At 40.3% G+C, this 25,611-nt stretch overlaps 1 protein-coding gene across 2 annotated transcripts; it reads right to left on the bottom strand.

Moving 5' to 3' along the window:
• Positions 1 to 8,643: 8,643 nt before the first annotated feature.
• On the bottom strand, positions 8,644 to 22,816 carry chrnb1l (cholinergic receptor, nicotinic, beta 1 (muscle) like). 2 transcript variants are annotated; one of them, XM_067525471.1, is made up of 11 exons: positions 22,483 to 22,816; positions 18,925 to 19,058; positions 18,608 to 18,652; positions 18,106 to 18,215; positions 17,314 to 17,422; positions 16,968 to 17,115; positions 16,639 to 16,824; positions 15,961 to 16,184; positions 15,687 to 15,865; positions 9,502 to 9,640; positions 8,644 to 9,313 (listed from the first exon to the last, which is right to left on the bottom strand). In XM_067525471.1, the coding sequence occupies exons 1-11, from the start codon at positions 22,580 to 22,582 to the stop codon at positions 9,173 to 9,175; spliced, it is 1,515 nt and encodes a 504-aa protein (XP_067381572.1). In that variant the 5' UTR covers positions 22,583 to 22,816; the 3' UTR covers positions 8,644 to 9,172. The 2 variants fall into 2 exon arrangements, with proteins under 2 accessions (XP_067381572.1, XP_067381574.1); XM_067525473.1 differs by having other exon boundaries at positions 18,970 to 19,058.
• Between the last annotated feature and the right edge of the window lie 2,795 nt (positions 22,817 to 25,611).

Here is a 25,611-nt window from a genome sequence, read left to right as displayed (position 1 = left end):
CCCTATATGGAAAGAGGATTGACACAGTCCCTGACTTCCTGATGTCCAACACCTTTTCCTTTGCTTTTACTGATGTTGACCTGGAGATGATTGTGCTCACACTAGTTAACAAACCTGTCCACCACTGATCGATACTTATTCACATCTCCACCATGTATACATCCGACAACCACAGAGTCATCAGAAAACATCTGAAGCTGGCAGGACTCTGAGTTGAGGCTAATAAACAAACTGGAGGAGGTCCAGAGGTGCTTTCACCAGAAGCCGGAGGAAGTCCTGGACCAGTCTCTATAGTTTCAGGATGTGGGAGGTTAGAGCCACAGGTCTGTAGTCACTCGGGAAACTGGGGCGGGCCTCTTACGTACTGGCACCAGGCATGATGTTTGCCATCTCACAGGCACCCTCTCCAGCTGCAGGCTCAGGTTGAAGACATCCTGAAGGATGCCTGCAGCATTTGTGGGGCAAAGCCTGCATGTATCTCTCCTCACCTGCTCTGCTGAGATGCTCATTACCGCAGAGAAGGGAGTGATGTCCAAGTCAAGCAGGGTCGACACGTGGCCTTATTGTTAAGCTCCTTGGGAGGTGGATATGAGACACATCAAAGCTATTGAAAAAGGTGTTAAAATTATTGGCTCTATCCACACCCCTCTCTGTCTTCTGGCTGCTGGTCTTATATCCAGTGATGCTCTTCATGCTACTACAGACTACTCTTTCAGTTGGAACCTTACAGGAGGAATCCTGTAAGCCTCATTCCTCTTTGATGTTCACTGACAGCCGTCTCTGGACCTCCTTCATTTCTTCCCTGACCTGAATGCTTCCCTCTTCTCATTTAGGATTACTTTAAAGTATTTGGGGACCCAAATCTTGTTGTTTGGGAAGCAGAACACAGTTTTTGTTGGTACACAGATTTCAACCAAGAAAGTGATGTAGTCTGTAATGCAGCCTGTCAATTCATCAATGTCATCACCATATGTCTTAAAGTGTCTTCCAATCCGTGGCCTCAAAACATCCCTGCAGAGCATTTATGGTCCCTCAGACCATTTTTTCAATGTTTTGGTGGTGGGAGGCTGCCTTTGAACCAGGGGCTTGTACACAGGTAGGGTCAGGTTGTGGTCTGACCTGCCTAAATATTTATATTTGCAACAACAGAAAAATCTGAATTATACAAAGGTTTTAGGCAAATGTTGAGGCATTAGTAAAAAGAAAATGTTGCACATAGTTGCACCTATTGTTTGGTCACCATGCTTAATAAAATGTTACAAAGCTGATGTAGTTACAAAGCTGCTTCATGTCCTCCAACTTTCCCAAAACTCCCTAAAAGTATGAAAATAAGATGTGTAATTTTTGCATTGTTTATGTATTTGACTGGAGAAACTATGTGGACATACAGTATATAGAACATGCAGGACACATTATATCCAGTGACCCAGATTAATGTTATAACTCAGCTCCTGTCACTGGCTCAGGGCAGATTCATGACCTCTCTGCTGTCTGTGACTTGGTAATCAGCTAAAGTGCTGAGAATGGAACAAAGCAGATTTTTAAGTGAATGCTGCTTTTTGAGACTGATATATTTTTTTAGACACTAGGAACAGATGAATAAACTCCAACTAAACTTAGAACTTATAGAACTTAAAGTTAGAACTTAAGGAAATGTTTTAATATTGTTATGGTATGAAGGCAGGTTATATGTGGAGCTCCGTGTTTTATCTGGCTGGTGTGTTCTAAGTGTCAAAAATGTCAATAAACTAGTCATATTAAAATCTTCAGCTTAGTTAAAATACCTTACAGGAGGTATTTCCATGTCAAGTCATTTGTTTCTCTTTCTTTTTGTCAGGAACAGGAACAGTGAGTGTTAAAATATTCCTATGTGTGTCTGAAAAATTTCAATGACTTTTCAACATCAAATTTTAACTGATGACTTTGTAAAATCATTCATCAGAGAGTCATATGCTCCCTTACTTTCTGCTCTGCGCCTCAAAGCAGCTGGAAGAGGAAGTAAAATTAAGGAAGTAAATTAAAGGAGGTACAGAAGCTTCTCCACAAGTCTCCACAACAAATACAAAACAGAATTTATGACACCACTACAGTTGTAATGTTTAAGCTATTTTTACATTGTCGTAGAATGGACGTTGCTTTAATGCAACAGAAATCCAGTGTAGGTAAAATACAAATTCTGCTGACTGAAGACCAGTGTAGTTTTTCAGGAAGCGGGAGTTCCTGGTTCAGGGCTTCAATTGGAATGTGTTTGCAAGGAAGTTTTACAGTATACATTACTTCTAACATAAATAATTTAAAACCCCTAGTATCACAAAAGAAAATAAAAAAACAAGACAACCATTAAAAATTAGGAAATAAAAACTTCTAAAGAAAAGTAAAAATCAATGCATCATCAACATAGAAATTGTCTGACTGAACCTTATATATAGAAGAAACTTATTATGATACTTGTTATAAATCCCAGGGACAGTCAATATTTAACACACATGCTGTCACCTCCAAAAGTATTAGACCATGTAATTGACAGGCTTCTCTTATTGCAACAGTGTGGCAAGTAAGATTGCCAAATAATAAATGTTTCTAAATGACCATTTAGCCTTGGTTTGACACGTAAAGTCTGCAGATGTTAAGAAGAATAAATTAAACAAATAAAAAAAAAAAAAAAACGAGACCAGTCTATGTAGGAAAATCAAGCCGTTCTGAATCTGACAAAAGAAAGAAAAAACATCCGAGAAATTGTCCAAATATTGGGCATAGCAAACACACAATATAAACAGTTCTAAACAAGATAGAAAGCACTGTTACTACTGAGCAACATACATTGAACAGGTCAGCAAAGGAAAACAGCAAAAGATGATGAGAAAAATGTGAGGGCTGGGAAGAAAAACTGTCAGTGACCTCACCAACAACCTCCCCAGAGAGTGACAGTATCATAATCTACAATCCACTGAGAGAGGATTCACCTCTTAGACTGAGGGATGGTACAAAGTAGATGACTCCTTTTTTTTCCTCCTTTGCATAAGAAAATGATCCATACAGTACTAGTGCTACTATAAAACAAGCGAGTTTATATACACAGTTTATTACCTTCCAATCTAATAGGTAGACTTCAGTATTTAACTCTTGCATTCATGAGAATTATAATGTTTTATGTTGTGTTGCATTTGTTTTTCCAATAAATAAGCTAATTTTTCTCCCCAAAGCAGAAAAAAAGGAGCAATGGTATTTGTATCTCCCTTACATCTAAAAGATGACAAATCAAAGAAACATATGAAAAAAACAGCAAAAACTAAAATAAGGGCACAGTGAGTAACCCAATTTTGTCAGTAGAAGAGCATGTACAGAGCACTTAATCTTTCCTTTCAGAGATTAGTCACAACATTTCTGGAACAAAGTTTTATGGACTGTTGAGACCAAGATGAGCCTCTTTCAAAGTGACAGAATGGACAAAGTGTAGAAGAATGAAGAATCTGCTCGTGATCCAAACAAAAGGTGAAGCATAGTGGACATATTTCATAGCATGATGAGGGCAGTACAATGAATTCAGAGGTTTACATTTTGTCTGTAAATGTACAGAAACAAAATATCAGAATTAACTGGGAGGAGCTTCATAATGCAGCAAGACAATGATCCAAAACAGACAGGTGGCTTAAGAAAGCATTAAATCAGAACGTAAATTGAAAACATAACTCAACTAAACACGTTTCGCCTGCCGAAGAAGAGATTAATTAAAGAATTCCCCCCAAAAACAGAAACCCAAGTAGGCTGCAGTGAAAGCATGAAAAATCATATCGAAGGAAGAAACCGACAAATTGATGATGTCAGAGAATCTCAGCTTAAAAAAAGCCACAAAATTTTAGAATTAATTTACTTTGATTTACTTTCAAAATATCTGTTTGAATATGTCTACTCAAACGTTAGGTTATGTGCTGTGTTTTATAATGTTTAATTTATCAAAATGTAAATACTGGGATAAAAAATAATTCTAAACTTCTGTCTCATATTCACCTTTCGAATTAAAGCTTAAACCACAGTAAACACAAATGAATTGACCTCACTCTTCCATGTTGAGGGGACTGTCACTTTATAGTTTTTTTTGTTTGTTTTTCATGAGTGTTGACCATTTTATGTCTGTTGTAATGTAATGATATTTGTCCCATCATGTCCATTAGGATGCCATCTGTACTTCCTGCAGTGAATTGGAAAATAAAAGAAAAAACAAGACACAATAACAAGCATTGTCCTCATCAGAGATCAGGCTGTGAGTTCACACTGTGGCTAAACAATGGTCCCACAGCCACAGCAGAGGAAGTAATAACCCATAAGCCTGGAGGAAGTTTCCCCGACTGCCAGGTTAATAGGAATCCGTTCACCTACCGGCTGGATTACCTATTTAAGACGTAATGAGGCTTTGCTGGATTGTTCTCAGGCTGTTGCCCTTATTTTCTTGTTCCACTGGACGTTTTCATTTTCTCACATTCTTTCCTTTTCCCTTCAGTATGTGGAGGCCAACAAATACTCCATTGTTGCCAGGAAGGAATGACCCCATAGCTCACGCAATCAGTTTCACTTTGATACAGAGGTTGAGGAGAGAAACAACAAGGAAGGTGGTTTTGGCAGTGCAATATTTCTAAGCTCATGTTGGAAAGGAAAAAAACAAAGCAGAAATTTCAGAAAAAGTTGAGTGCTACGTGTTGAGTGCAATGTTGAAGAGAAGGATGAGCAGGAAGAAGATCAGGGGCCACTCTCATGCTTAACAGTGCTGTTGCTACTGGCAACCTGATTTATATGATGTCCTTTTGGCTGCTTTTCCATCCAAGTCCAAGAACTGCAAAGAGCACAAAAAGAACATAGCTCTTTCCCCCCTTCTTTTTATTCTCTTCTTTTTTCTTTTACTACTTTCTTTTTTTAAAAGCGTAAACACACATTTGACTCGCTGGTTCAGCCGTTGCTCAACACTCAATAGGAGGCAAAAAAGAAAACAGCTAAATCAGCGTGGAGAAGGGCACTAACAACGTTCTCTTGGGGGCTCTCCCTCCTCTTTCTGAGGCCTCCTCCGGGTCTGAAGTGAGCAAATGCAGTACAAATCCAGTGATTGAAGTCCTTTAAGTGCCCTTGGAAGTCACTGAGGCATTAGCAATAAAACACTGGGCCCACTGCTTTTCCTTGAAAAGCTGTGAAAGCACAAATGAGGGGGATGGCGCCCTTCTCTCTATGTCCTCTCTTTTTTCCACCTTCACATTTCTTTGGCAACAAGACTTGGCCTTTGTGCTGCAGCAGCATGACAAAGCTAATGGACTCTGTTTTCGGTTTTGGGGACTGATTCCCTCTGAGGCAACAAGGGAGTGCTACACACAGGATAAAAAACATATTTGGGCAGTTTGGGCAGTTTGAACTCTGTGATGCTGCACATCACAGAGTTAGGATGAAAATGCCTCCAGTGGAATTGCAGAAGGCACCACACTGTTTTGTAAGTTTGTATAGTACTTTTGCATCTGATTGTGGTAGTTTTACAGCTCTCATAAACCAATTATGTATTGTTTTTGATAAGAATAATGAGAAAACTAAGGCTGGTTTAACAGATTTTTGGGGACAGGTGTTCTACCATTGGCAACACCCTATTTTTATACAGTCAATTAAAAAACATTATATTTCTTGTGAATGCAATATCTTGCCTTGGCAGGATTTCCTAAAAATGTTCAATATAAACGTGCAATTAGACTCAAGGGTGAGCGGATTATATTGTGATGGTCAAAGGTCACTGTAACTTACATCTGTTTAATGCCATCAATCCTAATTCTCAGGAACACCTGCGGGGTACTTACATCTTGCAACAGTGCGAAAATAAATCTAGTTCAACCCGGTGTTGGACAAAGTTACAGGTTTTATCTTAAAAATGTCACAAACTTATTGTTACTTGAATAACCAGATGTTTCCAGTGGTGTCTGACAGAATGACGACTGTGATTTCAGTCATTTACAATCAAAATCCCAGGAACAAAAGAATGAGTATTTGTGGCTATGGCCTTCCAAGATTAATAGTTTTGCCCACTTTCTATCAATCTCGCTCTCGATTTTTGTTCTATATGACTATGATAAACTGCCTCAACAAAGTTGTAAAAAGTGTTTAAATCTCACAATTAAATCCTAAAACTGTAACTGTAATCCACTGTGTGGATAATGGGCTCAAAACTGTAGGGAGGTGTGCTCGACTGACAGAGCATCTTTATATAAGCCTTAAGGTGCAGTGTCTTCCATGGAAATGGAGGTTGGAGGCCAAGATCAAGGGAACACGGGGAGATGTAAGCCAACTGAATCAGATCAGAATTGCAGAAAAGCATGATGATGAAGAAGTACAACCTACCTACAAAGTACAACAAAGGCCTTGCAGACTGCCAAGGAAAGGTTCACAGCCCCGGCTACCCAGCTGGAGAGGTACACCAGAGAAGTTGAAACCAGGAGAATAAACAGGATGTTCTCCACTGAGCACTCCAAGGTGTACTCCCAGTGGCAGGGCAATAACGTTAAAGCAGACCCACTAAGGCTGGAGACTGAAGGATAAAGGAAAAGCATATGGGAGAAAGAGGGATCACGTAAAAACAATGCCCATTGGCATTGTGGACTTGGGAGCAGACCACAGGAACCTTCCTGAACAAGATCCAGAAACCATCACAATGACAGACATCCAAGAGAGGGTCTCAAGTATGAAAAGCTGGACAGGACCAGGCCTTGATATGATCCATGCCCTTACATGATCCATGCCTACTGATTAAAGAAGCTAACTTCATTCCATGAGCACCTGGCGGAACAAATGAACAAGCTACTGGTAGATGGAACCGACCATGCATAGTTTACTGAAGGCCACACACTCCTGATACAACTACGGCTCAATAACCTGCCTCTGGACCACATAGAAGCTCTTGTCAGGCATCATAGCGGCTAAGATGAGCAGGCACATGGATCAGTGCATGAGCAGAGCCCAGAAAGGAATCAGTAGTAACACCATAGGAGTAAAGCACCAGCTACTGGTAGATAAAGAACTCAGTCAAGACTGCACGACTAGACATACCAACCTGTGCACTGCCTGGGTAGACTACAAGAAATCCTATGACTCAGTGCATCAGTCATTGATCTTGGACTGCTTAGAACTACAGTATATACGATCAACAGGATTCTAAGAGCCTTCATGGAGAACTCAATGGGGAAGTGTCAGGATATACAGCTAGGACAGCGGAATGTCATGTCAATGGACTGGAAAAGTGTTTGCATGGTAACAAGGAGAGGCAAGGTAGTCAGAACTGAGGGGATTGTACAACCAGAAGGCAATATAGCAGATGTTGATGGAATCCCACAGGCAAATGGTAACCATGAAGAGGCCTCAAGGAAAGCAGCTACTACCAAGTACCTATAAAGAGTAAAGCAAGTCCTGAGAAGTTAGCTGAATAAGAAGAACAAAGTCCACATGATTAACATCTACACCATCCCTGTCAACAGGTACCCCGCTGGAATAATAAGCTGGCCAATGGAGGAGATAGAGGCCACTGACAGCAAGACAAGCAAGCTCCTTACAAAGCATGGAGGGTTTCCCCAAATCCGGCATCCTGAGACTATACACCAAGGGGAAGGAAGGAGGCAGACGATTAGTGAGCGTCAGAACCACCATCCAGGATGAAACAACCAAGATCCACGAATACATCAGGAAGATTGCTCCATGTTATGACTTGCTTAGTGAATACTTCAGGCAGCAGGAAACCAAAGGAGCAAGGGAAAGAAGAGCAGGAATCCTCATGTAGGGACAAACCACTGCACAGTATGTAGCACTGTCAAATAGAAAAAGTGGATGATATTGAATCCTACCAGTGGCTGGACAAAGCTGGACTGAAAGATAGCACCGAGGCACTAATCCTAGCAGCACTGGAGCAAACTCTAAGTTCAAGATGAATAGGACTCCAGGTGCTGCCACCTGAGGACTCCAGGTGATAGGAACAGTCAAGTTACTCTGCAGGGATCTCAAGCTCCCAGGTCTCTGGTAGAGGACCTGGGCTTTAGTAGGAGACACTGAAATATACATATATAAGGAAAATTACCCTTTGATATAATACATTAAAGGTAATTAAAAGCACTCAAGGACAGGAATCAAATCTAATAAGCAGCACAACATAATACAATGATCATAGAGAATCAAATATGTTCTGTAAATGGTAAATTGTCTGCACTTATATAGAGCTTTTCTACCTATTGGTAATCAAAGTGCTTTACACTACTTCTTATTCACCCATTCACACTCTATGCAGCGATGTGTAACTGTGTTGCATAGTGGTCTAAATGCTCGTGTCTCCTTGTTTGTGTTTTTGCTGCTTATAATTACTGAAATATGTTTTGGGTATGTGGATAATTTTGGTATATATTATTCTAAAGGATATTTAGAATAATCATTTAACCATTAATGTAAAGTGACTGGATGGAAATAGGCACAAAATCAATGAAAATTATGGCTTAACATTTTTGATAAATCTACTAATTAGATTATTAGTATTTTTTAAAAAGTGAAATCCATCCTAAACCTGTTTCACAGCTGGTGATGACAAAAATCCTAAATTACTACGGAGATTTAAAACATTTTAAGTTTTTTTATCTGAGAAAAGACACCAAACAGTAGAATAGGGACAAATTTGTCCTGAAGTCTTTACATCTTTTCAAATAATATTGTATTACTGCCCTCTAATGCCTAAAAGTCCACATTGCAATCACCATTAGCTGACAGCAAACAGTAGTAGTTACTGCACTTTATAAAGAAGGTAGCACTTTAAAACAGACCGACAATCTCACTTTGAAGAAAACATATATTTGCAAAGATCACAATCTGTTAAATATATGACTTAGACAAAAATATAGAAAAAACATTCCACTTGTATTCATCTACATACATGGATTCTGGTAGCATGTCAGCTGTGTGTCAGATTGTTTATTACTCTACTTTATGTGAATGTGACACATCTATAACTTGGCCTTATAAAATATTCCAGAGGCTGACGACAGAAAAATTTACTTTTTATTCATGGAAAGTCACATCTACTGATGTCAAAAAAAGCACCAGGAAGAAATGGAAATCAAGTCATGGCACAACAAAAGCATCAAAGCTTCAACTCTGTTTGGTGTGTGTGTGTTGTCTTCTATGGGAAAGGGTTATCAGGAGTGTAGTTGAAACTGGCATCCAAGAACATGGCCAAGGTGCCCAGGGTGCTGATGATGACAAACAACCACAGAAAGAGACGATCCACCACCAGGGCAATGAACTGCCAGTCACCTGTCATCTGGAGGACACACACACACACATACACACACACACACACACACACACACAAAGAACTGTTAGCACTGACTCAGCAGTGTATTGTATAAACATCAGTGGGGCGTGTTGGGAACAGCATGCTCACTAACTGCAGACAGACTAAGTAACATGCTGTCTGACAGTGTGTGTCATGTAGTGCACATTTCTCACTGTGTCGTCCACGTCCTGCTTCTGTAGCTGCTCTGCCATGTAAGTCACAGCAGCGATGGCTGACTTCAGGTTGGGAGGAAGAATCAGACAGTAGTTGTCAGTGTTCGGGAGCCGCTGGAGCTGCACTGTGCTCTCACACCTTAAAGACAGAGAGAGGAGGAGGGAGGCAGAGAAGGGATTTCAGCAAAGATGGTGGACAGGAAAGAAAGAAACAGGAGTGGGCATGGAAACATGGGCATTGAGACATTTGGTCCACTCCTTAGTCTTTCTTTCTTTCCAAAATGAAATGAAGTTAGTACTAAAACTATTTTTATGATCTTGTCTGAAAATGTAAGCTTAAGCACAAGTTGGCAAACATTTTAAACATTGTTTCAACATCACAAATGTCACAATGTTTGCAGAGTTATATGAATGTGCTAAATTTTTTCATCACCTACTTTTGGGGGAGCACACATATCACAGCTTCCCAGTTTAAAATGTGGCCTTTCTGTGTGGAGTTTGCATGTTCTCCTTGTGCTCCGGTTCCCTACCATAGTCAAAAAACGTGTATGTTGGGTAGTTTATGACTGTACATTGCCCATAGTTGTGAATGTGAGTGTGAATGATTGTCTGTCTGTTTGTGTCTCTCTGTGTTGGGCCTGAGATAGACTGATGACCTGTCCAGGCCTTTTGCTCTATGACAGCTGGGAACAGGCTCCAGGCACCCTAAACAGGATATGTATTTACAGATAATGGATGGACATAATGAAAAAAACATGATGATGGCAGGTTTGTGGGTCCCAGTGACCGAAGTACAGCGATGCTGAAGTGTGTATGTGACCGTTGCAACTTTTGTCAAAAGGTGTGTTGTTCATCACCTATCAACAATTGTAATATTATTTAGTATCATTTAACGCCCTCATGCTATGTACTCACAAATTGAGTATTTCCTAAAGTACCAAAATGTACTACCTTATAATTCAATTCAGGTTAATTCAACTTTATTTATAAAGCGCAAATTCACAACAAAGGTATTTCAAGGCACTTTACAGAATAAATCCCCCTTGAGCAAACCCTAGACCACAGTGGAGAGGAAAAACTCCCTTTAACGGAAGAAACCTCCAGCAGAACCAGGCTCAGGGTGGACGGCCATCTGCCTTGACCGGTGGGGTGAGTGGAAAGTGAAGAGAGAAAAGAAAAAGAGCAACAACAGCAACAACAAAACATAGGGCAGGTTTGTAGGACCAGTAGCTGTGTTGCCCATAACATCATAATGCAATATGAGGTTTTTTAATGGGTTCCCCTAACCTCATCTTTCTTTTTTTGGTGGGTAGGGTCTACAGCCACGTTAACTGCTGTGTGAGGCAATAATTAATCAGTTGTGCTTTGAGCTTTGAGCTGTTAACATGCTTTGGATTTAAGCATTTGTACTACATTTGCTAATTAGTGGTACACACAGTACAGCTGACACTGATGTGAGGGCAGTTTTGCAGCCATAAAGAACGAGTTAAAAATAGAACCTGATGAGTTACAGAACTCATTCTGTAGCAAATTTCATCCACCGGATACATCAACTGAATTATCTGTATAATATTTTAGTCTTAATACATAGTTACTTGTCTGGGGTGAGTAAGGTGAATTATAGCCTACTATATTCTAAATACATTTATTTTATCCACGGTGCAATAACTTCATTCAGGTTGAATGAAGATCTGTCTTATATAAGAAGATTTGTTTTTGGTGTCACAGCTGCTTGGTAGTAAAATATATGTGCTGTCTATCTCCAGTAAACTAAATTATTCATTTTGTCGAAATGGTTCACATTTATTCCAGTATAAGCAGTGCTGTACAGGACACGGTGCCAATGTAGGATGTTGTTTTTAGAGAAAACTGGCATGAAAAAGCTAAATAAAAGCAGCAACACTGATCATAAAAGCTGCTTTAGATCTGACTTGCACTAGCACCTCTGCTCATAGTGTTGTCTTTTCATACACAATGTGTCCTTGTGAGCGCAACAGGCTGCAGGCTCCGGTCGTTCTCTGATCACTGAGTGACAGCAGCATACTCTTGACACCAGAATGACACACTGACACAACATTAAGTCAACATTTGTGTGATATTCTGACCTTTGACCTCTTCATTCTTTTCCTCTCACAGCTGTACTTTAAAGCAAAATACATGAGCTGAGAGAGTCTTTGGCAACATTCTTGTAGTAGCTACAATATACCCACCACGCTTCCCACCTTTGCTATTAATAACTAACCTTGTATTTGTATTTGAAGGGAAATAAACAAAAAAACAAACAAAAATACACATCACATTGTTTAAATTATCGACTTTATAGTGAAGTGTTCTTACTATGTGTAAATGTTTTTAAATCAACCTAGTGACTCTCATGTCTTTCACAGTTACACGAGCTCACGAATTTGCTACAGGTTGTACTTCATCCTGCTGCCCCGTGCTCTCGCTCCCCCTACTCATCATCGTTTTTCTCCTTACAAACTTGTGTATGTATTTTAATGGGAACAAGTGCTGATTGACAAACTGACCAGAAATACATAGAAGATAAACAAAGACAAGTTCCTGCTCCAGATAATATCTACAGATAAAATCTACAGATAATATCTACAGTGGACATTTGCGTTCACACATGCACCTCCTCCTAAAAAAGTCAGGATAATGTTAGAATTCCAGTCCATGCCTGAAACGGGCTTTAGTGAATCGGTGCACAAGAGGGCAAACATGGAAGGCTCCTCTTATTTTCATCTCATGTCAACATTCCAATACGAGAATATTTTCACAACATGACCACCAGGATTTAAAAAAAAAAAAAGACCATCGGACCAGCTGGAGCTAAGGGAGGCTAGCTCAATACAATATTAGTTGGTTAACGTTTTGTAGAGTTGGGCTCTGAGACAGACTGATGTCCAGGGTCAGCTCAATGACAGCACAAATCACTGTTTAAGATAATGGATGAGTGGATGGATATCCACACTCTTTGACTCTTTCGCTTTCTCTGTGGATGATGGATATAAACTACTGCCACCAGTGTGTTCCGGTGTCACTTTTTGACCCTGACAAAGGAAATGCTAAATGGTCTGCACTTACATAGCACTTTTCTACCTATTGGCACTCAAAGCGCTTTAGACTGCTTCTTATTCACCCATTCACACTCACAATCACACACACACCGATCGGCTATGCAGTTGGGGTTCAGTGTCTTGCTCAAGGACACTTCGCCGTGTGACCAGAGGAGCCGTAGATTGAACCAACAACTGCGAGATTGGCGGATAGCTCTAACACGCCAAAGAGCTAGTTCTTTGGTGTGTTAACCTCTCCTTTAAACCCTCAACTGTTTGTCACTCCACTTCCACTGATGAGAGTTCATTTCAGCTTCAGCACTAACAACTTCCTCAACATTCTCACAGTTCCCTGAAATCCAATCTTTTATGACACTGTTATATATCTAGGAATGTAAGATTTAGTTCGAGTTGGTAATTGACTATCATTAGTACATGTAGTGTACAGTCCAAACTATACAACATACATAAAGTGTAATATTATGATGTGCAGGACCCATGGCACCAGAGAGGGGAGGCGTCAGAGAAGGAGCAAGTTATCACAGAGTCTCAGAGAGACTGCGTGACAACAGATGGACTGCTGGTCTATAAAAATTAGTGTCTAAGAGCTCCTCTAGGAAGAGTTGTGTGTGTGTGTGTGTGTGTGTGTGTGTGTGTGTGTGTCATACACATTCCACAGATGCACGTAGTCCTTCTCACTATGACACAAATTTATAGCCCCCCCTCCATAACACACACACACGTAGGTAATATATCGTGGCAACAACTGCTAAGACATGCAGTGATGCCAGTTAAGTAAATGCACTCACACGTTCTCATAAATGTTCTGTGAGCTCTTCTACTATACTCATGTGATAGAATAACAATATCAAGAGAGGAGGACACAAACTGGATGATGGTGCCTGATTGTGCCCTCATAAAAATCCTCCCCTGCCTCGATCATTCAGCACCGGTCTTCCCTTCCACTTATCTTCAGATATTCTATTCTTCACCTCCCTCTCTATCACCTTTCTGTTGGGATTACCCCCTAATACCCAACCTAAACAGGGGCTTAGTGGCTGGCGACTGTGGACACGGGTGTGGGGCTTAGCTGGGGCTGAAAGCAATGCCTTTGGAACGGGATGAGAGATACCCAGCATCAGACCTGGTTCTGGGGCCTGTGGAGGGTTTATGCTGCCTGGACTGGGCGGCAAGACAGAGGCCTACCGATAGATTAGTCGGCATAAACCCGGCATGGTTGGACAGGCAACATGTACTGAAGTGACATTTTAGGTAAATAATGTGTTTTGAGAGCTATGACTGACTGATGTATCTGATGATCTGATCTTAATGCCCAGTCTACTTAATCTATGTAAATAAGAGGGTAGTTCCGAGTACTGATGACCACTTTGCCTGCCGAAGAAGGACAAGAAAAACTCCAATGGCAACAAAAATTGTCAGAAACCATCATAGACAGCAAATCAGTTTATCTGTCTCTAACTCTGACAGAGTGAACTCATTCCTGGTACTACTGGATGCTTCAGGAGCACCACCAATTGATGCCATGGGAATGAATTTCTATACCCATAAAAACTGGGTTATGAAAAACAACCTCAGGGTAAGGATACATAAAGAGACAACATCAGTTAGGGTAAGGCACAAAAACTTCAGGGTAAGGTTAAGTTAAAACAAAACGCTATACAACGTCACACACGCTTACACTTACTATTGTAACCATGTGCACCAAGTTTTGTTATGTCATATTAAAGTCAAACCCTGGTCTCTGGAAAAGTCTTGTGGCTTTTGTACCATCCACTAATCCACCACCTCCCTGCAAGACTTTTTCACTTTATATACTTTGTCATTGATTTAGACATCACATATTTAGGCATCTGGGTTTCTAGTGTGCTACAGTGAAAGCTCAGAGCGTCGATCAATGATGCAAACAGATTTATCCCATAGGGACCATGAATTGTTGTACAAATTTTACAGCAATCTGTCAATACATGTACTGTATTGGAGCAACATTGTGAATAGTAAGCTTTCATTTAAGACTATTACATAACATGAACAACAATCTCCTCCTAGTTGGTTCTTTTGAATTAATTAATCAGTGTTTCTTGCTCATCTGAGGACCTCCCATGCATTTGTGTTTAATGGGAGGCTGAGGGAATTGCACACACTGTTATTGTCTTGACAGATTCTCTGAGCTGTTGTGGTGATGCCCGAAGCTGGCAAGTCCAGCACACTGTGTGCTTTATTATAATAGCTGGTCTGGTACCAGCTTCAACACTTACACCTTGGGACATGCTGTAAAGAAGATTTATGCTCGTTCTGGCTTTTATTAACATTAATAGAAATAGCTTTCTGCAAGTGTAGCTCCAAGTGAGCTACTCATCTTAGCTTGGGGTGAGGCTGAATCAGGATGGATCAAACATTTGGGATTTAAGTCATACAGTGGTGAATCCCATAATAAATATTCTAGATAAATTGAATAATTTATATGACAAAATATAGGATTTGGTCAACATTGCATTAACTGTATGTTTTGTAATTATAAAATATGACATTTCATTATACGTTCAATAATTAAAGCTGTCTCTGTTCTTCTTCCTAAAATGTTAACAAGGCAGATTTTTGTAATATTTTATTTATGTCTTGTTGGCATCAGTCATTTGTCATCTACTTCTCTGTCTATATGTTGGAGCATCGCTATGTTTACTGGCACAATATCAGCACCAAGTGTCATTCATAGGAACAGTGTTAAAGGATGACTTTATAAATTAAGTATTATTGACAATAACAGTACAGCAACCTGGATTAGTATATTTGTCTGTGCTGTAGACCTCCAATGATTTCCCAAAACAACTGAAAACGCATCAGCTAGAAACACTGTTCCAGTGGGTGACATGTTTATTCATTGCAAATGCCTGACAGAGATATAAAAAAAAAAAAAAGCCCCAAAATGCTTTGGATCGCACGTTGCACCAGAGAAGTCATGGCGAATTTGCATTTGCTGCTGTGGACAGTTCATACTTTCATAACCAATTTTATAAGATGTTAAGGTCACTATTCTTTGTATATACTGTATAAATAATTTCCAAGTTTTGTCTCTTGGAGGTTCCATGTTTGCAGATGTTTTCTTACCTGCCTCTCCAGGGTAAGACAAGATCAGGGTTGATCTTGCGAAAGAAGTACTCTCCTCCAGGCTGCCGCCCATTGAAGCTTCGGATGACTGTGTCATCGTTAGTTTCATTCTCCAACAGAGGTTCCTCTTGATTTGGCCTCGTCATACCGATGTACTTGGGCAGCAAGTGGATAAAGAGCTGGAAATTTAAGGATAAAAAGAAATCAGTGAAATGAGGAATCTCAAAGGAACTAAAGCCTAGTAAATTAAGATAAATGTTGAATCCAGCCTCACCTTTCGAACCCAGTTGGGCATGATGTGTGTGTTGGATGTTCGGTGGTGCAAGTTGAGGACGACCACACTCAGTATGACAGAGAAGGTGACCAGAATCATTGTGAACATAACGTAGTTGACGATAATTGGGATGCCGAGGGACGTCTCGGGGACCTTGTCAGCCAGCAGCAGCATGAATACAGTCAGAGCGATAAGGACAGAAATGGAGAGAGTCATCTTCTCTCCTGCAGATGACAGGGACGGCTTGGAGAATTAGTCATTAAGATGAAGAGCAAATCTTGCTGTGCTAGCTTGTGTTTCATGCTGACGAGGGCAGACTTTAAGACATGATTGCTTTTGGCTGCTTGCTATGGAGAAATGTGCAATTTGTAAATTGTCTTTAAAACGGCATTGATCTTTGTGTCATACATCATGTGATCAATCAGTCAGGTTTATATTATCCAGAAATGTAACATGCAGATATTGTTTGCAGATTATTTACCAAGGTAATTTTCTTTCAATCTGTAAAACATTGATAAATCTTTCATTTCTTTAAAAGGGTACCCTGCCTCATTAAATAGTCTGTATTGTGGACATATGCATCTTATCATAACATCAGACCATATGTCATTAGACAGGGGTTTCTCCAACCCATCTGTGTAGATTCATTTTCCAAAGACTTCATAGATTTTACTGTACCTGCTCCAGGGGGCAGGTAGAAGACAAATATAGCCAACACACTGGTAAGGATGCAGGGCACGATGATGTTGATGATGTAGAAGAGTGGCTTCCTCTCTATGATGAGGTAGAAAGTGATGTCCTCATACAGGTCCTCTTTAACATTCTTCTTGGTGGGCTTGTGGCAAATGGCCCATTCCCCATTCTCTGTGAAGAAAGAGGTATTGAAGATAATTTGACACAGCTTTGAAATAATGTACATTTGTGGTGATGTTTGTGCCTTCAATAATGTTTCATATTCTCTAACTGAAGTGAGCACTACATGTTTGAGATTTTGTGCAGGCGCCAACCAGTAAAAGCGTTCTCATCTATGACAATCTCATGGATTTCGTTGCCATCATCGTCCAGAAAGTACTGCAGTTCCACCTCAGAGGCATCATAGGTGTATGAGCGGAAAACCATGCTGCAGTTCTGCCAGTCAAACGGGAAGTATGCCACCTTTGGGAGTGGAAAGTACAATCTGCTTTACCACTTTTTGAAAGGAAAATGATTATTCAGAAATACTGTCTGATTGTACTGTAGCGAGTGAAATAAGCCAAAAGGCTTTCTGTGTGATCACAAAGTATAATAAGACAGAAACAGGCAGCAAAGTGACTTTTTAGTTTATTAGTGTCATGTGGTCATTTTAAACTGCACCTCTATAGAGCAGGAGCTGCGGTAGATGGCTGGGGGAAGCCAGTTGACTGTCCCATCGCTGTAAACTAAAACGTTGACATACAGAGCAACGTCAAACTGACCATCATTACTGTAAGGAGGACAAAATAAAGACAAAGGAGACAGATGTATGTCAGAAATGGCATTATACTGTGGAAATCCTATGATTCTTTATCCTCGCAAACTAGGGTCATATATCTAAACTATTAATATACTGTATGTAACCATGTTTTAATAACAATGATGCAGCTTTTCAACTGTATCACATTTGTTTGACAATCCCAATAAAAATATTATATCTAAAGCCAAAACTGTGCTGTTTGCTTTCCTGTCGTCACCTCATGGGCCCCAGTGTCAGGTCTCTGTCATCATAATTATTGATGAATTAGTGAGGTCACTGGATTAAAAAAAATTAACTTTTAAATTTAAACTGAGATGAACTATGAACTTTGACCAAAATAGTAGTATTTAAGCATGATATACTTTGTTGGGAAAATCGCCCGTATGAACAGCACATATCAACAAAAATATGTAAAAACTAGGCAACTGAGTAAAATTATTTTGGGCGTAGTGATTAGGATTAGATTATGGAAGAAATCTCTGATCAGAGGGAGCCACTAAGGTTATTATACCTATAACTGAGCAGACAAATCCCCTGATGGTTGTAAAATGTTTCATTAGTGGGCATACTGAAATCATAACATAAAGATGATGTATGATGACGTTTTTCATCAGCTTTGTCTTTGAGGCAGATGCTTCTTCCGGTTGACTCACTTGTTGATGAGGTAGATGTCAGGACGCCACACCTTGTTGGGAGGAATCCTCAAAACTTTAATTTTGTCATATTCGTCTGGGTTCCATGATAACCTGTAGTCTCTCCATGCCTTGGACAGAGGGGTGGAAGGAGACGGTGAAGGGCAGCAAGGCAGGGAGGAAGCAAAGCGAATCATTACTACAATAGCCTCACATGCCTGTCAGTTACATCCTGGTTTCTTCTGTCTTTCGCAAGCCAATTTAAATCCCACTGATGTGGAAACACATCCACACACCACTGTCCCCAACCCCTAAGCTGCTCTGAATTCTAATTAGCCACTGCGAGGGACCGAAATGAAAGAGTGAGTTTGAGAGATAAGAAAGATAAAGCAAGAAGTGATTTGTGATTATAAAAAGTGACAAGTCCATTTGAGGCCAGAAAGACACAGAAGCAGAGACAGGAGTAAGAGTAGCAGAGCAGAACCAAGTGCAGCGATGAAGACGAATGGTTTCATTCTCGTACCAGATTCATAAACACGTTGGTTGTCATCTCGCCATTTTTCTCATTCTGAAAAGGGATGGAGTGACACAGGAAGACACAGAAAAACGGAAAAATACATTAGCGATGCCACCGTATCCTGTTGAGCATGGCAATGCTGTTAGTTTCAATGGGAACTAATTTGGTATAAATGATTACAAAGTGTGGATGTATGCGTGTGTGTGCTGCAGGATAGTGCTGCTTTTTTATAAAATAACTTGATAGGTCGATAGGTTGGTGTATGAAGAACAATAATTGGTAATGATTTGTTTGCACGTATGGACACGTGTCTCTGTGTTTACCAAGCTGACAAGCTGGGAGAGGGTCATCCCCACCCGCACCATCACCTTGTCCTCCCAGTAACGAGCTGGTCTGACTTTCAGGTTGTAGTTTTCGAAGAGCTTTTGATGGAGTCTCCGTTCTGTTTCTGAGGCTCCTGGATGAAAAGGTGGATGCAAATAAATTTTTAGTGTAAAAATGAGAACTATAAACCACAGGCCACAATCGTCTGAAGAAAGAAAATGAATTGAAATAAATGATGAGATGGATGAAAGAGAAAGTGATACAAAGGAAGAAAACTTATGAAACTATTAACACAAACGTATCGTTGCTTATTTGTTAGTGTTGCTTTTTTATTAATTATTATTTTATATACATATGTGTGTGATTGTGTGTAACCTACGGTCACCGTGAGAGTTCAAGGCACATGCAAATACACAAAAACAACTTTACCAATGTGACAACATAGGCACAGCATTAAAAAACATGGCAGCTACTAAAAACACCTTTACACATCTAAATGTCGTTTGTTGTGTTTAAACATGAGTACAGAAGATTCAGTCATGTTAGTGTCTTTACAATATATGGGGATAATATGATTAATTTAGAAAATTACCAGAATCATCCTTTAACCACAAAACAATACATAACAGATTAGTCTCGAAATCTTTTGTTTTATTTTTAATAATCTTTTTTCCACATTTTTCACAACCTGACATCCTGTTAACACACTTAACAGCAATAAACAAAAATGTAATAAAACTAGAATCAAACTGGGATCCTTCAGATTACCAGAGGACTGATGGAGATCCTGATTCACTGCTGCTTTGGGCCCAAAAATCTCAGAGATATGATGTCCAACAATATCATTACTCTAGATGGCATAAGTCTGGCCTCCAGTACTACTGCAAGGAACCTTGGAGTTATTTTTGATCAGGATCTATCCTTTAACTCACATATAAAACAAATCTCTAGAACAGCCTTCTTCCACCTACGGAACATTGCCAAAATTAGGAGCATCCTGTCTCCAAGTGATGCCGAAAAACTGGTCCATGCATTTGTTACCTCTAGGTTGGACTACTGTAATTCCCTACTTTCAGGATGCCCCACTAACTCCCTAAAGAGCCTGCAATTAATCCAAAATGCTGCAGCAAGAGTGCTGACTGGAACTAGCAAGAGAGATCATATTTCACCTTCACTAGCTTCTCTCCATTGGCTTCCAATTAAATGTAGAATAGAATTTAAAACCCTGCTTCTTACATATAAAGCTCTGAATGGTCAGGCTCCATCATATTTAGAAGACCTCATAGCACCATATCATCCCAGTAGACCACTTCGCTCTCAGAATGCAGGCCTACTTGTGGTTCCCAGAATTTCCAAAAGTAGAATGGGAGGTAGAGCCTTTAGCTATCAAGCTCCTCTCTTGTGGAACCAGCTCCCAGTTCAGATTCGGGAAGCAGACACCCTCTCTACTTTTAAGTCTAAGCTTAAAACCTTCCTCTTTAATAAAGCATATAGTTAGTTATAGTTATGCTGCCATAGGCTTAGACTGCTGGGGGACCCACCCCCCAATGCACTGAGCTCCTTTCCTCCTCTTGACCATCTCTCCTCTCCTCTCACCCCGCAATTCTCACCACTGTATGTCATTAACTCTGTGTGTTCTCTCCCGTAGTTGTCTTTGTCCTCCTCTGTCCCCCTCTCTCTGTCCCTTTCTGCAGGTGTCCCCCGGCTTTGAAGCTGTGTGTCTTCCAGCGTGCAGCTACTGGTCCTACCAATCTGCCCGATGTTTTGTTATTGCTTTTTGTTGCTCTGTTCTTTTCTCTCTCCCCTTTCCACTCACCCCAACCGGTCGAGGCAGATGGCCGTCCACCCTGAGCCTGGTTCTGCTGGAGGTTTCTTCCGTTAAAGGGAGTTTTTCCTCTCCACTGTTGCCTATGGCTTGCTCCAGGGGGAATTGTTGGGTTCTCTTTATATATCTTTATAATCTTGACTTTATTCTGTAAAGTGCCCTGAGATGACTTTGTTGTGAATTGGCGCTATATAAATAAAGTTGAATTGAATTGAATTGAATTGCTCCACTGAAACATGTTACAGTCCAATGGAACCACCAAGTAACAAATAGCTTTCAGTGTGGAACAGACACTTCAAAGTGCAACTGTATGCTCACTTACGCTAATCATAGTTACTCCTCACGTAATAAATGACAAAAAAACATTTTTTAATATGTGATAGAAATGAAGCAAATCAGTTGGTGCCATAAAAGCATCAAAGTCAGGTACAGAGCCCCAATTACAAAATAATCACAGCACATGACACATCCCACTGACACCCAGACCAGAACAACATCTATTCTCTGCGGCTCAATGAGTCAGACCAGCAGTGGTTACAGGATCAATTCCCACCGGAATGAGTCATACTAAAATAACACCATAAGCTCCTGTAGACTCAGTATGGATGGACTGGTACTTTTGTTTTCTGTTTAGTTTTTTCTTATAGAAAAGTTTCATGCGCATTGCATCGTATTGTTATTATAGTATTATTATACTTCTATCCATAAATACATTTTGGAGCTATGCAGAATATGCAGAGAAATGATTCATTAAATGTCCTCAATTAAATCTACTCGACAACAGAAATGACATTTTTCCTCATTCAAACACCTGGAGCAATTTTAGAGCGTAGAGAATTAAACGCAAGCACCTCGAATAACAAGTGCCATTTTATACTGATGATGGACAGACTTTTTATTCCAAATATGTGACACGGAACAGATAGAGAAGGACAGACAGGACATGCACAAGAAGCGGGCAGCGGGGGCTCGTGCTGGTGGCGTACGACGGGTAGCAAAGGTGACTGAGCTAATGTAATTGATATGCAGCAGGGGAATGGAATCAAAAGGATGTCTGGGATACCGGCTCCATCAAGGACAAAAATAGGCTCTGATTAACAAACAATGATGTGCTAATATGATTCATTATGTGTTCCGGAGCAGCTTTTTGCTTTTCAAGTCGAGCAACATAAACAAGTTTGACAGGACGTAGAATGAAGTGCTTTCAGCTTCGCCTTGATGACAACTAGTCACTGCATGTTGACTCTAATTATGATTGTATCCAATAAAAAGCAGAGGAAGTGGAATCAATACACATTTAACTGAACTGCCTGAGTGCAAGGCACTGTGAGATATGGGTCTATTATTTAATTAAAATGTATGAAAGTGTCTCAGCTCCTAAATGGGGCATTGTTATTAGCTGTTCCACAGGAAATAGTGGCGTTAGGACAGACAAAGGCATGGGAACAACTGTTTTCCTGGTCACATATGGAGTCAGAAGTCAAAGTCAAAGGTAGGCAAACGCATTTCTTTCCTTTTCTTTCTTCTAGTCCTTTCTTCCAGTGTTTATTGTGAGATGAATGTTTAATAATTACAAAGTAAATACAAATTCAGATAAAATGTGATAAAATGTGGTAAAGGTTTGAAATCAGTGCCTAAATTTTACCTATAGTGAAATTGATCACTTTCTACAATCATGGAGTGATCGACATGCAGTCACCATACACACCAGTGTTCCAAACAATGCCCTTACCAGAGAAAGCTAAACAAAGGCAACTGCACACGATAAACAGTGCGTTCCTCCTCACATGAATGTAGAGCTTCATCTTCATTTGTCCAATCGTGACCCTCATGACATCTTCTTCCAGCTTAATTTGCCGCTGAAAGGCCCCACTCTCTGTTACAAACAGGCACTTTGACCTATCTGCACTTTCACCTGGAGCCGAGATGGATAGATGTCCGACTGTGATGCGCAGCTCCACTTGGGTTACAGCACCCTCATCAGCACACAGTGGTCAGCTAATGACACTCTCTCCTGTCTCTCCTTCTTCTTCTTCATGGCCATGGCTCCGTGGGTGACACCATGGTCTGATTGGGTGCGAGTGCTGGGAGTGACAAGAGGACGGAATGTGTTTGGACTGGGAAGCCTGTGGGGTATGCACCTGTTGGTGCTCACCAATCTGAGGTTGAGACGGTGGGTGGGAGGAAGATGAAGTGGGGGTGGGGTGGCGGCAGGCGATGGAGTAAAGAAATGGCAGTGGACTATGGGTTGTGACAATGGAGATATTTTAAGGGGAGAACAAGTAGGCGGGGCAGAATGTGGCCTTCACTGGAGGCAAAGAATGGTGGTGGTTTTGAACCTGTTGTTCAACCTCTTCCCCTGCTTTTTATTTCTGTTAACTCTGAAAGATCAAATATCTGATATACCGCTACACATATAACTAAAGGAATAGTCTGTTTTCAAAGTATTCTTACTACAGGATTGATACTAAGTCTTGTTTGTTACTAGTGGAAAGAGTTTGAAGGAAAGGGCCTCTCCCCCCAAACATACTCATTTTGTGTCTCTTTTATATAATGTATATAACATTTTTGTGTGTTCGTTTTTTGGTCATTTTTCATCTGTAAGTTTGGGACACATATATTAACACTCTAAGTCTGTGTCCAGTAAGCCCATTCAATATTTATCTGTAGTTACATTCGCCTCTTTTCATTAAAACACGCTTCAAATTTTAACTGCAACCTGATAATACTGAATGTACATCCGAGCCAAAGCAGACGACCCTTGATTCTTGCAAATATGTGCTCCAGAGTTCAGCTGAGGCTCATATGAAACTTCAACAGTCCCAATAGCCTAAGATGGACAACAACAATAAGAAGATGCAAACCTAAATCGCCCTGTTTATGTTTTTTTGACATAATTCAGATTTGATTAACTTTTTGGGAAAAGCTCTACACTCTTCATATATTAGATTTGAACGCTCAAGCAGACATTATTACAAACAGCTCCCAAGATGATTCTGTTTTGTTTGAGTCCAATGTAAAACAATGCTATTGTTGCTGTTGCAACCAGTTTTGTGATATACAAAGTTAAAGTTAAAATGTTACTGTTTTCTTTCAAGTCCAACCTACCTCCTTACCAACATAGGGAATCTAAGTACTATGGGATGGTCTACATGTTACAAAGCCAAATTACATATCTGTTTATTTTTTGATGGCTTTTGCATGTTGTCTGCAGGCAGAGTTTGGTTTAGATGTAACAAGAGTTTGGTTATGACGAGGAAGAAAACTGTCAATAAGAGAATTTGCAGTCTTTGTCAGTCCATGACAAGGAAAAAATTAAAAGTGGGGATAAAGAAATATTTCAATCAATCTAACATGGCTTCACATATTCTGTGAAAACCTACAGTTTGAGTCTAAACTCACCAAAAGCCTTTCAAAGGAGCAGTGAGGTGCTGTCAGTAGTAATGGAGGGTTTTATATGATTTTATCTGATATGCCAGAGAAAGAGCACCTCCGTTTTGCTGGCGTGAACTTTGAGGTGAGCTAGAGGCAAGAACAAAAAAGCATATTAAATAAGATATGAGAATGGATATGGATGCTGTTGCTATAGAAATGGCGAGAGAAGTGAAGACTGGAAGTGTCATGATCGATGAGACAAAGGCTTTGGAGAGACCTCTGTTTTCTGCTGCTTCTTTGATCCTTCATGTTGCTTTTTATGAAGCCGATGTCTCTTTTAGTGGTTTTAAAGTTATTTTGTCTGTTACAAAAAAATAAGTAAATACAGTTGATTCTTGTCTCTGGTGTTTATTACCCTTACTATGTATTTGAGGTTGTACTATTCTGTCTCCTTCAGGATGGTCAGGGTTTCCAGTGCGAAAATAAATCAGAGCCACGCTGAGAGCGGAGAGGAGGATGTCTCCGACTTCCCATCCTGCATGCCGCTACTCCCATTATAAATACGTCTGTCAGAATGGCCACCGTGTGGGTTCTGTCTGGTCAGCACTACAGTGCAAGGTCAAATTGTGAGGTAATAAGTTGAAGATAGAAATTAGTTCAATCGGAACAGAAGTGTGGCAATAATAATCCTGCCAGGTCTGTAATACTGAAGCCCTATCTGCACCTTTGCCCCAATGAGCTGCTGGGAATGATTGTACACTCTCAGCCTTCACATGCTTAAGCTGATAGAGCTCACGATAGATGTATGCAGGAGTGTATTTACACACAGAAGTATCAGGGAAAGCCCATGTGGCAGGATCCTGTAACCAGTGCCAGTATGTGTGTGTGTCTGTGTGTGCAGTTATTAATAGGACAGTGAACAGGTGACAAAGCCTTAAATATCCTCCCCTCTTTACAAAAAAATTGAAGGCACAACATTAAAAAGACAGGTGTATGTTTGCGTCATGTGAGTGAATGTAAAAGCACATGTGGTGTGTGTGTGTCCCCAAGAAAGCACTACATGAAGGGACACACGTCTCCCTATAATGGGAATTCCACAGGCTATTGGTGCAGCTGGTGAATTGACTCGGCATGCTAGCCCGGACTCCGACACAAGAATAGCCTCCATACAAAAGGCACACATACACCAAGGATGACAATACAAAGAAGATTACCATGGTTGCAGGAATATCCACAAAGTATGTGACACACACTGCAGCACATTCTGACACAGAGAACTGAGGGCGTACAACTTGCACATTATAGAATCTGGTTTGTCTTGGTGTTTATGTGTTAAAACCTACACCTACGATGCCGGATCCACACTCTTTGGTCTTGTACAAGTGTACAAGTATTACTTTAAGAAGCCCACCAGTAAATATAACGTATTTTAGGTCTACTTACATTGGTGTATTGGTAAACAGTTTCAAGGAATTTTCAGTGGGCG

Source organism: Channa argus, chromosome 12 (genome assembly GCF_033026475.1).
Source record: "Channa argus isolate prfri chromosome 12, Channa argus male v1.0, whole genome shotgun sequence".
Classification (NCBI taxonomy): domain Eukaryota; kingdom Metazoa; phylum Chordata; class Actinopteri; order Anabantiformes; family Channidae; genus Channa; species Channa argus.
Note: the sequence above shows the minus strand (reverse complement) of the source record. Positions and strands in the feature narration are given on the sequence as shown.